Source organism: Mirounga angustirostris, unplaced genomic scaffold, assembly GCF_029215605.1.
Source record: "Mirounga angustirostris isolate CCGP_5_RB_7025 unplaced genomic scaffold, mMirAng1.0.hap1 SCAF_9, whole genome shotgun sequence".
Classification (NCBI taxonomy): Eukaryota; Metazoa; Chordata; class Mammalia; order Carnivora; family Phocidae; genus Mirounga; species Mirounga angustirostris.
Genome location: NW_026991717.1, coordinates 59,164,811 through 59,183,816, shown reverse-complemented (window position 1 = coordinate 59,183,816; position 19,006 = coordinate 59,164,811). Strand labels below are relative to the sequence as shown.

Here is a 19,006-nt window from a genome sequence, read left to right as displayed (position 1 = left end):
AACAAAATTGTTATAAAAAAAAAACAAAACAAAACTAAAGCAGAATAATTTAACTAGACCAACTACTAAACAAGAATAGAAATTTGCATTTAAATATTACTTTTTACAAATTTACTGTTAAGTATATGTACCAAAGGAGTATAGAACGCATATAATGTGGCATTTAAAGAAACACTATGTAACCATTACCCAGATAATAGAATATCATATCTGGAAGCCCTTGGTGTATTCCTCTCCCACTGCATGTCCTTTGCTACCCAGAGCTAACCACTATCCTGATTTTGTAATAACCATTCCCTACTTTTATTCATAGTTTTACCCACTCATATATGCAACCCCAAATAATATATAGTAGGGTGTTGCCTATTTTAAACTTTATATATAAATGGTACATTCTGGATATATTGTTCTTAGTCTTATTTCTTATATTCAACATTGTGTGATTTATCCATGTTGATACCTGCAACTACAGTTTGGTCCTTTTCATTGTTACATAATATTCCACTGTGTGATTATAATACATTTTATTTATCCACTCTCTACGTTTGATGGTCATTACAGGTGCTCCTAGATTTTTGGTAAACCAAATTTACATTTCCATTTGTGCTTCCTCTTTTGTGAAATGCCTATGTGCTCTGATATCTTTCCCCTCCAAGATCCAAGCTCTACTCTTCTCCTGCTCTCTATCCCCAGAGGATCACCTGGACAGAAGACTGTAGTATCCTCAGGCTTCTACTTTGGTTCACCCTATGGGAAATCACCATCAGATGATAAGAGTCAGAAAAAAGAGAGGATGGGGATACCTTGGCTCTCTCTGTGCTGGATGACAGCACCTTGGCTGACACTCTCCACTAGGGAACACAACTCATGCCGGGCAGTTCTCTAGGTCTCGGTAACTATTCTCTTCCTTTACCCCTCTAGGCGTTTAGAAAGCATACCCTAGTCCCAGGGTCATGAAGATATTCTTCTACATCTTCTAAAAGCTTTATAGTGTCACATTTGTCATTTAGATTTTCTACTTGGAATTGATTGTATACATGATAGAAGGCAGAAAGTCCAATTTAATTCCCCCCCAACATAGCTATCCAGTTATCCCAACCCCCTTTGTCGAAAAACTGTTCTTTGCCCACTGTGCAGTGCCACCTTTGTCATATATAAAGTGAGCATACATGCAGAAGTTTGTTTCTATGCTCATTAAAAATAAACAGAATAAGGTTTTATATCTGGTAGGGCAAGTTCTTTTTCAGGGCTATTCTTGACCCTCTCCATTTTCATATAAATACTTATCACCTTGTTAAAATCCACAAGAAAACCTGCTGGGATTTTTATTGAGATGGCATTATTCTAACAACCAACTTCGGAATCCACGACAGGCTTGTCTTGCTCCACATCTAAAGAGAATGTTTGTGATGTTTCACCATCAAGCATATTGTTAGCTAGAAGATTTTTTTAGATACCCCTTTCAAGTTAAGGAAATTTGTCTATTCTTAGTTTGCTAATATGTAGCTTTTATTATTAATTGATGCTGAATTTTATCAAATGCTTTTCTGTATCTAGCAGGGATTTTTTTCCCTTTAATCTGTTGCTATAGATCTCAATTCATTAATGTCATAATTCATGTTAAGTCATACATATACTAGCTTTTTAAGCAATCAAATACTAAGCTACATATTTGATAGGCATTCAAGTTATACGTAATTTTACTTTTGGTAAACAAGAAGAGGATTTAGTGCAGTGGAAAGAACAGCAAATAGAAAGCCAGGGATAAAAGAACTGAAGTCTGAAAGTAACTGGCTTGGGCAAAGCTCTTCTCTAGATCTCACTCTCCACATCTTCAGGTTGGGTAGGGCAATAGAGCTATACCTCCCCAATAAGTATAAATATACAATAAAATAAATACACGGGAAATAGCTTTATGAAACTTAAAAATTAACATACATGTTATTGTCTCCTTATATTATTTTTATAGCTTGGGAAGACAGATTAGGTGTAGCTGTATGAGATGTGCTGATATTCAATCATTTTTGACCCACACATATGGCAAGTTCGCATGGTTCAATCTAACAGAATTATTTTTAGCAATGAATTAAAATTTTAAAGTCTCCATCACTTCAAGAGTTACTTCCCCTCACTAATTTCTTAACTGAGCAGTTCTCTTTAGTTCAAACCACATGGAGCATACAGCTGGGAGAAGAGTGGCAGACGTTACTCGACACTAAGGTATCCTCATCTCAGCTCTTGCCACTTAGTCCTTGTCGCTGCACTGACAGCTGACCATTTCTACACCAAAGCACATTTAATGATTTGAGGAAAACCTTCATCTACAATTTGAGAGCCTATTCACTACCACATGATATTAAATGCATGTGATTTTAAAACCTCAATGGATGGTAACACCCTTACAGTTCTGAATACTACGAAATGATGTTGCATTGGATTTATGGCATTTCAGAGCAAAAATTACACCATTATTTTTTATTGCCCTTCCTTGTGTTCATCCCCACAGTGACAATACCTGGCCAGCTGATCTAAAATTTCATTCCTCATGTAGCTGTTGCAGCAAGTATGCCGATCGATAACATCAACAGTCAGAAGGGGCCATCTGTTCTGCTCAAGCGAAGCACAACTGTTCTGAGTGTGAAATTCTCCAATCCACAAGATAATGCTTGACCAGTCATGGCGAGCTGTGAGATAGCTCCAGAGGGCTTCAGGAGAATACGATTTGTATTCTGCATTAAGAAGAAAATAACATTTAAAAAAAAAGAATAAATTACGTTTTAAAATAGCAATGAATTATGATTATTGACACGAAACTCAACACTAATTAACTGAATAGATATGATGATCTGCACAAATATTTATGTAACATATGAATTATTCAGGCCCTCTGCTTATTTTACTATTTTCCTCTTTAGTGCTCATTTCATAATACGTCAGCTGCAGGAAGAGCTAAATGTTGTTCTCATTACTACAGTAGTTAAACGAAACTTGGAAATTAGCTGTGTATTTCACTTATCTTTTCAGGCCTCTTCTTCCCTTTTCTTCTCCTTAATATAAATAAAAACTTTAACCTTCTATGAATTACCACTGTTTGTTCCCCAGAGCCTGGTGCGATATAGATCCTTTGTACACAAGAAGAAACATGAAGACTATTTGGAAAAACAAAGATTTTGTCACTTTGAGGCTGGGAAGAGAATTCTTAGCCTTGAAATCTCAATTCACTGAACCATATGGCTTTTCTCGTCCAGTATCACATTAGAAATCCCTTACAAAACTCTTGAGATAAGAAAGAGGTCTTAATGCAATGACTTGCATTTTAAAGCAACTATGTTTCCTCCAAAAGGAGTTCTAAAATGGAGACTCATGGAACTATTCAAATACCAATGCCTAATTTAATCCTCATTCAATATGTTAGATTTTAGGTTCTTTCACACTTGCCTTCTGGACTTATCCTGGGGAGAAGGATGGATTCTTGTGTTAGTTGAGTCCACCATTGAGCCCAATTTAACACAACTCTATGGTCCTGTTTGTTAAATTTATCTTTAGGATCATATTTCAGGAGTGAGTCCAAAACAGATTTGTGCTTGAAAAAATCCCGTTCCTTTATCCAATACCTACAACAGTGATATAAATGTTTTTAATTTTGGACGGAAAAGCATCATTCTTTTTTATCTGTTCATGAACTTCTACTCTTTTAGCGAACACATAATTCACTACTCTCATTTTTGTATTTGTTATCTTAAAAATATGTATGTGATTATACACATATGGAAATGACAGGAAATTCTTGAGTCCTCTCTGGATGATACAAGTTTTATCTTCATAGAGAATGTAAGCTCAGTTCCACATTAAAAAAAAAATCTGTGCTAACAATTATAAACTAAACACTGTCCACAGTATTTTTTCCATATTATCAAAAGTGGGCTAATGAGACTACCTGGCAAAGGACTGGATCTGCATATTTTCTTGGAAATGTCCTGAATAAAACTTCTCAACTTGATGCACGAAGTCTATAGTTCTTTTTTCATTTTCAGAAAAATAATTTTTTTCTTTTAAAATTTCAACCTTGAATAAAAAATAATTAACCAGTGATCTCACAAAAATCAAGCACAATTGCAAAACAAATGTCATGAGATTAAATGTCATTTAAGAATTGTATTTTGAATTTTTGAGGTATATATGAATTCACACAAATTTTCTTTAACCACAAATGCAAAACAATCATTAAAAAATACAAAGGAGTTCTCATACTTTTACTTACTAGATAGTAGTTGAATATTAAAATAATTCATTTTGGAGTTTCACCAAGGTTTACTAGAAGATGTAAACTACATAGCCTCACCTTTACCTACCAGAAAGTCCCGTATATTTGTATCAGTTGTATAGAAGCATATCTTGAGCAACTGGTCTTTTACATCAAAGCCCTACAGTAAACAGAGAAAATTTTCAAAACCTTTACATTTTGTAACAGGGCTATTTTAACCATAAATATATGTTGGGTAAAGAAGTACTCTATTACAGACATGTATCCTGTTAGAATTCTACAGCTTTTCTGCTCTTGTGAACGTTCATTCTCTGTATTTATCATACATACATACTGCCTATCCCTAAAGTCCTTAGTGATTTTGCCAGAACAAAGGCAGCACATAGAACAATCTAAGGTAATGCTAGGCTACCATATGATCAAAACTACAGTTATCTGCTATAATGATTCACCTGAAAACAAAAGTCAATGCAAATTGCAACGCTTACACAGTTTCACTCCTCTATACCTCCAGAAAATTACCATGGGCAAGACCCCAACCATGCAGATTAGGGCCAGGTCCTCAGCTTAGTTCCAGGAGGCCTACCTCTGGGCCTTCCCCTTCTCAAATTAAGTAAAACCACGGAGCACAAAGCAAAGGTATAAGCTACTAGAAAGCTCAAATGGAGACATAAGGGGTTGCACGAACAACCCAGAATGTCCCCCTAAAAATGAGGTCCTGGGCATACTTTGACATGTGAAGCCTTCTAGGAGAAGCACCATCTCCTTCAACCAAAGTGCGAAGTGTAATAGAGCAAATGATGGAAACTCAAAAAAATCTCTTCAAAAAAGTTCTCAGTAATGAAGAACATTTCTATTATTATTTCCCTGTACAAGCGATATAAATTTCTTAGTCTGTGACATAACTATGAATATAAATCAATTTTTCTATCAACCAGAAATTGTATTAAATACAGAGATCTTTTCCTACATTAGAGACTTTAAGATCAGACAGATTATGCAACTCACCATGTTCTTCAAAAGTTCAGAGGCTTCCTTTATATTGTTCTTTTTCAAGTTGTCAAAGACCAAATTTAGGCCTATTCTAATCAGCTCCTCAAGTCTTTGAGCAGAATGATTGCTAATCCTGAAGAAAGTCTGTGCCTCTGGTATTTTGTTGTTTAAAATAGCATTGGCAATAACTTCCTAGGAAAAAGAGAAAACTATTTGCCTTTTAAGTTCCTTTTCATTTCCTTATTGTAATATAGGACTTATATATTTATTGAGCACCTAATGGACTTTTATTGAAAATCTGCTGCTGGATTTGCACAGGGGAGATGAAATTGACCAAAACACAGACCCTGCTTTTAGACTAGTGGAAAATACACAAATAAAGTATCGAGTACAGTCCTATATGATAGAGGCAATGATATCCTATTTTACATCCTATTTAGAACAAATCACTAGTATTCCCTTAAATAACAGTATCCCAAGGTGCTAGGCAGGAGGATCCAGAAAAAGAGCATCTAAATAAAAGGAGTAACAAAAAGAAAAGGCTTCCTAGTAGAGAAGACTTATGAGGTGAAGTTTAAAAGGCAAATGTTATATACATATACTGAAGAAAGAGGACAAGTGTTCCAAAAAGAGGGACTATGGGGGCGCCTGAATGGCTGTCAACTGGGTATCTGCCTTTGGCTCAGGTTATGATCTTAGTGTCCTGGGCTCCCTGCTCAGTGGGAAGTCTGCTCCTCTCCCCATAGCCCTCTCCCCTGCTTTGACTCACGCGTGCATGTGCTCTCAAATAAATAAAATCTTAAAAAAAAAAAAGAGAGGGACTATGTACAAAGGCATAAAGGCAAGAAACAGTATCAGTCTTTAGGAACCTCCAAATTACTCAATTTAACTGGAGAAAAAGTTGGACAGAGTAGCAGATGAGACCTGAAAGAAAAGCAGAGGTTCCATAATGCAGAGTGTTATACATGGGAGATGGGATTTATCCTAAAACTTATGTGGAGACACTGAAGGATTTTAAAAGCAAAAGGTGATATAATCAGATATATATTTTAGGAAGAATATGCAGGCAGCAATGTGGAGAATGGACTGAAAGAGATTCAAGCTCAAGACAGTAAGGCATTAGATTACTATACTAGTAAGAAGAAATAAAGACCTGTACTTAAGACCAATACTCAAGAGAGCACAGAAAAGGGACATTCTTAACCTGGGGCTTTTGAGGGGTCCGTGAATCCCATGAAGCCATGTGCAAAACTGTATGTATGTGTACATGCACACATTCACAAGCATGTTTGGAGACAAGAGTTCACAGCTTTCATCAAAGTAGACTACAACCTCCCAAAAAGTAAAAATCAATTATTTTGAGTAAAAAGACCAGAGGACCATGAATGGCACCCTGCAGCACATTAAAGAGGGAAAACAGGAAGTGAAACCTGCAAAGGAGACTGGAAAGAGAAGCCAAAAAAAGGAGTGGGGAAAATCAAGTAATTTTTTGGCTTGAGAATGAGATACAGAAACTGCAGTCATGCCAGGTACTTCCCCATTCCTCCACCCCAAGACCAGTGGTCCTGTGAACTCGCCAGATGTCAAACTTATCCCTTTCACTCCCTACTGAGTCTTATCATCTGGGTTAAGCTATTTTGGTCTTTGTCTTTCTAAAGCCAATACTCTCCATGTGGGTGGAGGGATTCTTCTAGGCCCCAGTCATAAAGAGGGCAACAAGGTTTGGTTGTACTACTTCTATCATAAAAAGAAAAGCAAGCAGGTGAGCACAGAAAATTTAACTGGCAAGATATCTTAACTAGAATCTGAGGACTCAAATCCAGTATACTTCTAAGACATAATGGCATAAAATCAAAGTTTCCTAAGATCAAACCATCAGCAGTAATTTGATTTATCCATAAGTCAGACAGAATGCTTAAGTCCAAAGTGCCAGGCCCTACCCACTGAGGAAGTGTTAAGAGTATGCCACCCCACATGGGTTTGGGGGTGGGTGCCTGTCACCAGATCCAAGTGGGCAGATCTGGCATTAAGAGGGAACTTAAATGTGTTCTAAATAAATGAAGCTTGTAGACATAAATCTGAAGTCGTGTTCAGAGATCCCCAAATCGGTAAAACCTAAACGCTTGCCAAAGATTCTGAATCACAAATATAAGATTCTAAATCCTGTTTTGTTTTCTCAGATCCTCTAAATCTGGCAAATAAAAGAAGTGATAATTGCTCATATTTACCTCAACGCTGAGTTTCTCCCATATATTGCTCTCTCTTACTTTGGGAACATTTTCATTTACGTCATATTCATCTCCTGTATCTATTATCTTCCAAGGAAACTTTATCATGAAGGTTCGAAGTTCATTAATGTAGCTGGTCAAAATGTTCACTCCTTTCTGTAGATGTTCATCTAGTTCTATAGAAAAGACCAATTTGCCAATTTCATATATACAAAAATGTATGTGTGTGTATACATATACATACAGAGCAAGAACTAGAGAGAAGGAATAAACCATAAGCTGTTATGATTATAAAAGAACTCTAGAAAATGCCAAAATTTAAACTCTAAACACTAAAGTGTTTTTAAATTTCGGGCAAAAAATCTGAGCTTTTTCCTATTTACAAGTAGCTCTGTAATTTAATATAACCCTTTTCACAATGATTAGTCCTTTCTGTCAACTTTCCCAGTATTAGAACCATGTCACTCAATTATACACTGACTTTTCTCAGCTTTAGTAAATAGCACTCTACTAGCTCATGCTCTCTCATGCAATAGGACCACTTGTATGTCTGTCCTGACACAGGAATAGGGCAGTCGCACCCCTCTTTGATGCCATTCTTACCTTCATTGTGAACAAAAAGCTCTTTTATTTGTTTGTTAAGAAAAGACAGTGTAAGATTAAGCAACTGTTCTGAAAAGTGTTTGCTTTGGGTTTCAGAATCACTTTCTCTAATTGCTGAGCAAAGTAAATCCAATGCTGGTGTCAGCTTTTCCACATCTAAGAAAGAACCAAAGAAATTAACATGAACATCAGTATACTCCTAATAAAACTAACATATCCAAAAATACCATGTGGCAATACTTTTTTTTTTTTTTAAGAACAAAAGTGGTATATTTCCGTTGGACTACCTGATAGAGAGGATAGTGCGGTATGAATGGATAGTATGAATGACACACATAGTACAAATACATTTCATTTGAAATAAAAATGCTTACACAGCTCAACAGGTCACTTGGAAACAAACTTGCTTAACTGTATTACCGAGCAAAAAGAAAGCTGAAGGGGCGCCTGGGTGGCTCAGTTGGTTAAGCGACTGCCTTCGGCTCAGGTCATGATCCCGGAGTCCTGGGATCGAGCCCCACATCAGGCTCCCTGCTCAGTGGGAGGCCTGCTTCTCCCTCTCCACTCCCCCTGCTTGTGTTCCCCCTCATGCTGTCTCTCTCTGTCAATTAAATAAATAAATAAAATCTTAAAAAAAAAAAAAAGAAAGCTGAAGCACAAACACCCTTCTTTTTTGACATGCATTTGGAGATAGGGAGGAAGACACTACCTGGTTTTTTAAATACTGACCTTCCCTTAAGGTCTGGTCATGGAAGTATAAACAATGTAAATGAAGCTACCATTACCAGTTGGCATATCACACCTATGTCACCTGTGTATTCTGAGATCACACATATACCTGCCAATGAACCTGGGAAGGGTTGCTGTATCACAGTTACATTTGAGTTTTTGGCAAGCAGGACTGAGGAAGAGTAATTTGGAACACGTTTTACATCCTATTTAGAACAAATCACTAGTATTCCCTTAAATAACAGGTTACAAAGAGAAAGATCCTGCCTGGAATGTATCCTTTTTCACTCTGGTTCATTTTTAGTTTTTGTTTGTGATTTACGTAGTTGTTTGATTCATCTGCTTATAGTACAATCCTGCCACAAAGTATTAAAGCACAAGATATCTATTATTCCTTCAACATCTGCATTTTTCAAGTTTTATACTCTACTACATCCCTAGTAGGTCAACAGTTCTTGAATAATAAAAAAATAATAATAAATGGGTAAAACTCTTCTAAAAATGCAGATGTCTATAACTATAAGGGTACTAGATGGGAAGTAGACAATGAGAGAAGAGAAAAAAGCAAACACGTTCATGTGCAGGGAATGTGGTTCAAGTCTTTGGATTTAAAAACAACTTCCGCAGAGAAGCTGGCTATAATGGAATTTCCAGAAAACTTCCTTTGCCCCCACAAAAGGACCTGAGAAGCCCAACCCAAACTTTTAAAAACTACAGTTATAAGATGCAATAAATGATAATCAAAGCAGTCAGAGGGAGAAGGATGAATGTGTCTTCCATTCAGCTAATTTGTAGCTTAACCTCTTTAGCTATTGGTGGATCAGTAAAAACCACTGGAGTACCACATAAGTGCTTTAAAGGACAGGGGTAGAAAAGTACTGAGCATATTACCTGTCTATATCAGTAACAGGACTTCATGGCTAGGAATATTTTCTTTTCTTTTTCTTTTTTTTTTTTTTTTTAAAGATTTTATTTATTTATTTGAGACAGAGAGAATGAGAGACAGAGAGCATGAGAGGGTGGAGGGTCAGAGGGAGAAGCAGACTCCCCGCCGAGCAGGGGGAGCCCGATGCGGGACTCGATCCTGGGACTCCAGGATCATGACCTGAGCTGAAGGCAGTCGCCCAACCAACTGAGCCACCCAGGCGCCCCTTCATGGCTAGGAATATTTTCTTAACAGTAAAATGACTCCAGGAAAGATCTCTCTTACCATCATTAAATGTGGCATAATTAAAAAAAAATTTACTAGTAGATATAGTGAAAACAGAAAATTACAAGGTAGAGAACACAAAAGAATCAAGACGATGTTATAGGTTCAGTATTCCATAAGGCTAGAACACCTGTTAATGCTGAAAGCCCTAGCAAAATACACTTAAAAAAGTTTTTTTGCGGGGGGGGGGGGGCGCCTGGGTGGCTCAGTTGGTTAGGTGTCTGCCTTCTGCTCATGTCATGATCTTGGGATCCTGGGATCAAGCCCCACGTTGGGCTCCCTGCTCAGCAGGGAGTCTACTCCTCCCACTCTCTCTGCCCCTACCCCTGCTCATGCTTTCTCTCTCAAATAAATAAAATTTTTTAAAAATCTTAAAAAAATTTTTTTAAAGTAATCTCTACACCCAACGTGGGGCTCGAACTCACAACCCCAAGACCAAGAGTCGCATGCTTCACCAACTGAGCCAGCCAGCTGCCTCTTGAATAATTTTTCAATCAAAATATCACTCTTGTTTATAAATCAGTTATTTATCATATGACATTTTGAATCCTTTCTTTCCACATACCAAAGAATCCTACACTCAGCCTTTAAGCATTCTGCATTGCTTTGCCAATCCTGTAGCTGCGTATCTTGTTCCAGTCAATTTTGGTGCGAGTAACTGGAAGCTGCCTTGAATGTGGTGTATGACGCTGTTTGATAGTTTTCACTAAATGCCGTCTGGTACTCATTTTCTGCATGCTCTATGATTTAATAAATTCCTTGGCAGTTTGGACTTCACTTGAAACAGTTACTGAATCCTGCACATCTTTAGGACTAACCAACTGAACAGTGCCATCTTCATAATAATGACCCTGAATCTCAAGTACTCCGACCACCCGGGCTGTAGGTGGTGTGATGGTGAACTTCCACTCTGATCTCCAACAACCATTTCAGAAGTTTTTAGGCTAAAGCTGGTGGTTTTCAATACATGCAGTGATGGTGCGTTGCCCATCTGTAGTTCTAGCATAAACAATACAGAAGCCATTGGAATAATGATTTTTCACATAGGCCCTTAAAGCACTGTCACGGGATTCTCTCCAAGACTTCAGATCCATCTGCGTTCTCTGGGTCACTTGCTTCTTTCCTAAGTGATCAAACTCAAAGGAAATTTTGTTTCTTGGATCTAAAAATCTGCTATTACCCAGGTCACCATGTTCTCTAATTAAGACCTGATCTTCATAGGTGTGAACTGATCCATGTTATACTGGGCAAATGCACATGCGGCCCCTTCCCTGAGGAGAATGTCATTATTAAGTAGTAGCTAGACATCGTTGAACACTTCATTAAATTCCCCTGGGGGTGCAGGAGTGATGAATTTAGTGGTTACGTGTACCTTCTCCTCATCCGACCCTCGATCCTCAAAGTTGGCCATCTTGGGCTGCTCTGACATGTTGCAATATTGCTAAGCATAAAACAAGAACCAATGTCTTATTCTCAAAAAGGTCACAAAACTTATGAAGTGTTACCTGCGGACGTTAGTGATTCTACTTACTATTAGTCATTATTTACAGATATTAGTAGTAACTACCATTTTGCTGACCACCTATGCTATATCTTAAGTAATGGCCTTGGTGTCTTTTAAATGCTATCTCATTTACTATTTTCAACACCCCTGAGAGGTAATGTTGTAGCTCCCTTTCCATAGATGAAGAAACTGAGGTTAAGAGGGATTAAAATAACTTGCCCAAGCTAATCTGGAAAGTAAATGGCAAAGTCAAAATTTGAACTTCAGCCTGTCTTGATTCCAAAACCATTCTCTTAAACATGCAGATGAAAACAGGAAATGTGGGTTCCTGAATCCTCCATTTACCAGCTGCAAGCCCTAATAATGGGATTTCCATTTATCTCAGCATTGGCTCCACCTCCGGAATTCCATGAGAATGGCGGGAAATGTGGGTTTGACCCCAAGAGAGCTGGTAAGCTATTTCTTGGCTGATTTCCAGACTCACCCCCACCCTTTAGGCCAAAGCAGTACAGATAAGAATAGAATAGAATGAGGAGAAATCACTGACTGAACAGAAGTGAATAATGACCATACATTTGCTAATGGAATCCCATTTACCACAAACCAAGCTTTTTTCTATAAATTCAAGCAGACATTAAAAAAAAAATTGGAGCATTAAAAAAAAAAGTTAGCAATGTAAGAGGAAAGAGACAAAACTGTGCACCAAAATGAAAGAGAATGTTCTTAAAAAAGAAAATCTCTAATCCACAGTGTGAGAACACTACATTGATAGAAAAAAAGGAGGTTGTCATTTTCTCCATGGAACTAGAGTACAAGTTGATAAAACTTTTCTGGAGGATGATTTATCAAAGCGTTTAAGAATGTAAATCATGGGGCACCTGGGTGACTCAGTCGTTAAACATCTGACTCTTGGTTTTGGCTCAGGTCATGATCTCAGGGTTGTAAGATCGAGCCCGGAGTCAGGCTCCATGCTCAGCACAGTGTGCTTGAGATTCTTTCCCCCTCCCGGGCCCCCGGCTCACGTGCTCTCAAATAAATAAAATCTTTAAAAAAAAGTAAATTTTGGGACGCCTGGGTGACTCAGTCGGTTAAGCGTCTGCCTTCAGCTCAGGTCATGATCCCAGGGTCCTGGGATCGAGCCCCGCATCGGGTTCCCCGCTCTGTGGGAAGCCTGCTTCTCCCTCTCCCACTCCCCCTGCTTGTGTTCCCTCTCTCGCCGTGTCTTTCTCTGTCAAATAAATAAAATCTTTAAAAAAAAAAAATTACAGGGGCGCCTGGGTGGCTCAGTCGTTAAGCGTCTGCCTTCGGCTCAGGTCATGATCCCAGGGTCCTGGGATCGAGTCCCGCATCGGGCTCCCTGCTCCGCGGGAGCCTGCTTCTCCCTCTGCCTCTGCCTCTCTCTCTCTCTCTCTCATGAATAAATAAATAAAATCTTAAAAAAATAAATAAATAAATAAAAATAAAAATAAAAAAAATAAAAAAAAGTAAATTTTGTGTCTATTTGACCTGGAAATTTCACATCTACACATTTATCCGAATAATTGTACACATGTGAAATTATACACACACACACACAGAATTTATAGCACATTACCAACAATAGTAAAAGTTGGAATCAATCTAAATGTCTAATAGGAGTATGGTTAGGTAAATTATGGGATAGTCCATACAATGAAATTCTATGCTACCACAAATAAACAGTGTATCTATTAACAAGAGAGAGGTCTATAATATATCATCAAGTGAAAAAAAAAAAAAAGCAGATAATAAAACCATATGTATAAGGAAAAACATACTTTATTACCCTATCCCTCTAAAGTGAGGATGCACATGGCTTCCTGTTCCAAGAATAAAAACTAGGTTTCTGGTTTATTACATAGGAAAGCCAAATCTTGAAAAGAAGTGTTGGTAATGTAGCAAAAAAGTGGAAGAGTTAGGCTGAAAAAAATTTTTTTAAAGATTTTATTTATTTGACAGAGAGAGAGGGAGAGAGAGAGGGCACAAGCAGGGGGAATGGCAGGTAGAGGGAGAAGCAGGCTTCCTGCTGAGCAGGGAGCCCCAAGTGAGACTTGATTCCAGGACCCTGGGATCATGATCTGAGCTGAAGGCAGACGCTTAACTGACTGAGCCACCCAGGCACCCCTAGGCTAAAAATTTTTATAACAAGTCTCAATCCATAACTCAGCCATCACTAAATATCTCAGATAGTTGCAAGAGTGGGCAATTAAAGAGAATAAAATTCTCTTGAATTTAAAAGGTCATCTCTTCCTTCCATACTAAAAATACAAAGCACAGTACAGGATATGAACAATAAACACCCCACTTAGAATGAGAACATTTATAGATTCTTATAACTCCCTCAAGATTCCACAAAGTATATAAAATGTCATGATTGAGTTTCAGCAAGTCTGTCAGTCATCAGAAAGCACAACAATAATATGAAAGTGACAAAAAAAGATAAAATGATAAATACAAATGTAGAAGCTTTTTCTACTTACTTCTTAAATACAAATGAGATGGAAAGTCATCAAGCTGATCAGGTACAGAAGATTTTGAGGATGGATTCAAAAGATTTTCTTTGCTTTTCAAAAAGAAATCTACTGTGTCCAGCTGACGATTTTCTATCCCAGCCTGAAACAGTAGAAAATCAGAAAAAAATTACAAAAGGTAAAAATTTGGGATACAGATTTTTTACTTTTTTAACTTTAGAACTTAATGCACCAAGACTGCAAGAGATACAAGGCTACTTATCCTGCAGCAGTACCCTGGTTCTGGTTGAGGATTCTGACAATGATTATGCAATTTGGGGCAAGTCTCCAACTTTTCTGAACAAAAATTTCTGCTTCACTAGAAACAAGAAGTTAGACAAGAAAACACTTCCAACTCTACTACCTGTAATTTAATACTACTCAAAGCTAGGTACTTGGGGACCATCATTACAGGTAAGTTAGAATCTATTTGAATTAAAATGTTAAAGCAGTATGATATAAAGTTCACTGAAAAAGCAGGCTAAAAACAGATTCCCATTTCTGACTGGACAACTTGAGGAAGCTTTCCATATAGTACACTTAAAAATCAGACACACACACACACACACCTTTAAATGCTGGAAACAAACAAACAAAAATCCTCCCAGGATAAAAATGAGGACGATAAAGACAAATTCAGAAAAGTAACAGCTCTAAAATCAACTGCTATTTGAAGGATTCTGCATCTTTCTGATGGCCCAAAGCAGGGGTTAGAAAACTAAGGCCCATCAACCAAATTCAGCCGTTGCCTGTTTCTGTAAATAAAGTTTTATGGGAACACAGCCACACCCATTCCCCCATTCATTTCCATATTGCCAATGGCTACAATGGCACATCTGAGTAGTTGCAATAGAAACCTACCTGCAAACCCTAAAATACTTACTATCTGGCTCTTTACACAAAAAGTTTACCACTCCTACCCTAAAGCACTGTGCCTAAGAATTATCTGGAGAGTTTGTTTAAATATAAATTGCTAAGCCCTACCACCAAGAGTTTCTGATTCAGAAAGTCTGGGGTAGGACTTAAAAATCTGCACTTGTAATAAATCTCCAGGTGATGGTGATGGTGATGCTGTTAGTCTGGGGACCACACTTTGAAGTTCTGGGTGTTAACAGACCAGGCAGGTTGAGGTGAGAGGTATTGGTGGAAGTTATACATGGAGGAAGAGAGGATAAACCTAGGGTCCACACAAGGTGACACTGTCCAAAAACGGATAAACTGGAAATACTGCCCCCAAAGGGAGACCATAAAAAAACTGCCTTTGCTCTGGTTGGTCAGAGGTAAAACCAAATTGTCTATGATTAAACAGCGAATATTCTTGTTCTTAACCATCTGAGCCACCCAGGCACCCCAAAGGATGTGTTTAATAACAGATTAGACACAGCTAAAAAGAGAACTGGTGAGCTGGAAGAGAGATTTGAAGAAATTATCTACAATGTAACAAAGACTCAGAGAGGTTAAGGGAAAATGAGGGAAGTATGTAAAGTCTAATTACTTCTGACTGAAGTACCACTGTGACTTCACACAACATGGGAAAATACACATTCAATGTTCAAGCACATTTAACAGTTGCAAAGACTGAGTACTTAGTAGGCTAGAAATGAAATCTCAACAAATTTTAAAGAATTGGTATCTTTTTTTCCAATATATATATAAAAATATTTTGCCAGTATTTTTCCACCAAAAACCATGACTCATCAGTGAGACATAAAATCACCGTCAAAGTGGTGAACACTAAAAAACAAAAAGCTTGCAAAAGTAGCCTGAGGGGAAAAAACTAAACCCTCCAAGAAGTAACAGCTGATTTCTCAATGACCATGGAATTCAGAAGACAGTAGTAGAAAGTGATCATGAATGTTCTGAAAGAAACAACTGCCTACTTACAATTCCATACCTCCCAAAAATATCTTTCAAAAATGGCAGCAAAATAGACATTATTAGTTAGATAAAAACAGAGTTCAATGCCGGTCAGATCCTCACTCAGAGATTCTAAATGACACACTCTAGGCAGAGGGAAGGCCTACAATGTGAGAAGAAACAAAAAGCAAGGAAATGTATCATACCTGTGTAAAAAGAATGAACCTAAATACATAATGATATCTATTGTGGTTAAAAAAATAAAACACAACAGTAATTTAAGTAGGGGAAAAGTAAATAAAGTTAAAGCATTCAATGGGCCTGTATTATCCAGAAGGGTAAAGTTATGAACTTTGGATCTGATAATTTAAATATATATGTTTCCCAGAATACCCTCTAAAAGAACAAAAAGTGAATATTTAATATCCAAACTAGCAGAGGTCACAGGAGCTCCTGGAGAGCTGATAATGTTTTATTTTTTTGACCTGGCTGGTGGTTGTAAGAGCTTTTGCTTTGTAATTATTTGTTAAACTGTATGTATATTCTGTATACTTTTTTATACATGTTATATTTCACAAAAATAAAATTGATTAATGTGGTTTATTACAGTAACAGATGAAAAAAGATGATTCGGGCGCCTGGGTGGCTCAGCTGGTTAAGCAGCTGCCTTCGGCTCAGGTCATGATCCTGGAGTCCCGGGATCGAGTCCCGCATCGGGCTCCCTGCTCGGTGGGGAGCCTGCTTCTCCCTCTCCCTCTACTGCTCCCCCGCTTGTGCTCTCTCTCTCTGTCAAATAAATAAAATCTTAAAAAAAAGAAAAGAAAAAAGATGATTCATATGATTGTATCAACAGATTCAGACAAGTATTCAATACAATTTCAATACAGTAACAGATAAAAAAAGATGATCCATATGATTGTATCAACAGATTCAGAACAAGTATTCAATACAATTTCAATACCCATTCATGATTAAAAATTCATAGCCAGGAAAAAAGGAGAACTTAACCTTATAAAGACTCCTTTCTTTCCTTTCTTTTCTTTCCTCTCCTTCCTTTCCTTTCCTTTCTTTTCTTTTGAGAGCTAGAGAGGTGGGGGAGGGAGGGCAGAGGGAGAAGAGAGAATCTTAAGCAGACTCCTGGCTAAGCACAGAGCCCAGTGCAGGGCTTGATATCACGAACCTGAGATCAAGACCTGAGCTGCAATCAAGAGTCAGATGCTCAACCAACTGAGCCATCCAAGTGCCTCATAAAGATTTTCTTAATATACATGAGTGCATGTGCACAGACCCATACTTTAATAGGTAGATATTACAGGTATTCTTTTTTAAAATCAGGAATAAAATAAGGATGCCCACTGTTACTTCTGAGTGATATTATGGTAGCGGTCCCAGCAGCAACATAAGGAAAAGAAGTAAAAAGAATAAGGATTTGAAGAAACAAAATTGTATTACTTTGATGTTATTGTACATTAAACATATAAAAACTTCAAGAAAATCTAACAAATTATTAGGATTAATAAGAAAATTTAGCAAGTTTGCTGGATACAAAAATCAATGTATAGAAGTTAAATGTATTTCTTTATATTGGTAACAAACAAAATGTAACTTAAAAATATACCATTTATAATAGCAATATGTAACATAGTTTTTAAATATATACAAACGTAGACTACATTTAAGCATATAGTACTTAAATATAAACACACATATATTTAAATAAAAATACATATCCAAACTAAAAATAAAACTAACAAAAGATGTTAAGCTCTTAATGGAAAAATTAAAAATTGTCATGTTTCATTGAAAAACACTAATGAAGACATGAAAAAATGCAAAAAGAAACTTTGTTTATGGATAGGAATATTAAATATCCTAAAGATGTCGATTCCTCCCAACTTGATATATAGATTTAATGTAATTCTAATAAAAATCTTAACAGATTTTCATGAAACTTGACAAGCTGATCCGAACAGAGGGAAGAGGGTTAAGGGAAAGAGAATAATAAAGACATTCCTGAACAATAATAAAGTGAGGGATTTATAGACTGGCCCAGGACAAAGACCAATGGAACAGAATAGAGCCCAGAAACAAACTCATGCATATATGGAAACCTGACACACAGAGATTTCAGATAGTAGTAAAAGGAAGGACTTTAGAAAAAGAAATGTTTTTGAGACAAATGGTTATCAATACAGGGCGGGGGGGGGGGCGGGGAGGGAATAGGTCACTACTTCACACCATGCATAACTGTAAGTTCTAAATGGAAAAGGACTTAAGTATGAAAGTCATACTTTTAAAACTTAGGAAAAAATTATAGAAACATCTTTATGACTTAAGGATAGGAGAAGTCACAAATTACATGCAAAAAGGAAAAGACTGATTAATGAAACTACACTAAAATTTAGAACGACATTAAAATCAAAGACCCCACAAAGAAAGTAAAAAGACAAGCCACACATTAGAATATATTCACTCCAGTTATAACAAAGGATTAGTATCTAGAATACATCCAACATACAAACTACAAACCAGTAAGAAAAAGACAAACACCCCAAGAGAGAATAGGCAAAAGACATGAACAGTCACTTTGCAAAAGAATCCAAATGTCATATATACATCAACCTTACCCAGCAGGAAAATGCAAATTAAAACCCATCATAATATCAGAATGGCAAAATTTTTAAAAATCTGGATATGCCAAGTGCTGGAAAAGACATCAACAATGAAAACTACCATACATTTCTGTTAAGGGTATAAACTGGAGAACTAGAGTATCATCTAGTAAAGTGAAAGATACACATGTCCTACGACCCAGCAATCCTATTACCACCACAGGGAAACTCTCGCACACGTGCTACAGTAGATGTGTACTATTTACAGCAACAGGTTCATAACAGCAAACAACTAGGGGAAAGCCTAAAGTTGGATAAAGATATATTTATACAATGGGGTATCATATGTGAGTACAGTACATGTTTGTATTTCTGTGCTGTTGGTTGTGATCTCTCATATATCATCCATTCCTCATTCAAGTCACACACATGCATGAGCACTGTATAAGGGAACACTGTCAGCTCTATGGTCTGTGGT

At 37.1% G+C, this 19,006-nt stretch overlaps 1 protein-coding gene and 1 pseudogene across 4 annotated transcripts in view; both read right to left on the bottom strand.

Moving 5' to 3' along the window:
* Positions 1-19,006, bottom strand: part of SPG11 (SPG11 vesicle trafficking associated, spatacsin) — an 82,152-nt gene that overhangs the window by 47,516 nt on the left and 15,630 nt on the right. For 3 of the 4 annotated variants that reach the window (XR_010405026.1, XM_045900169.2, XM_045900170.2), the window contains 8 exons: positions 14,030-14,162; positions 8,089-8,244; positions 7,486-7,661; positions 5,273-5,449; positions 4,353-4,424; positions 3,938-4,065; positions 3,439-3,614; positions 2,516-2,729 (listed from right to left, as the gene is read on the bottom strand). Coding sequence is in view for 3 of the 4 variants with exons in the window: in XM_045900169.2 (XP_045756125.2) it covers positions 2,516-2,729; positions 3,439-3,614; positions 3,938-4,065; positions 4,353-4,424; positions 5,273-5,449; positions 7,486-7,661; positions 8,089-8,244; positions 14,030-14,162 (1,232 nt within the window). In the remaining variant the exon portion in view is untranslated. Of the gene's footprint in view, positions 1-2,515; positions 2,730-3,438; positions 3,615-3,937; positions 4,066-4,352; positions 4,425-5,272; positions 5,450-7,485; positions 7,662-8,088; positions 8,245-14,029; positions 14,163-15,943; positions 16,080-19,006 lie in introns of all 4 variants that reach the window. The other variant, XM_064570529.1, reaches the window with a different exon arrangement.
* On the bottom strand, positions 10,357-12,572 carry LOC123861262 (F-actin-capping protein subunit alpha-1-like; annotated as a pseudogene).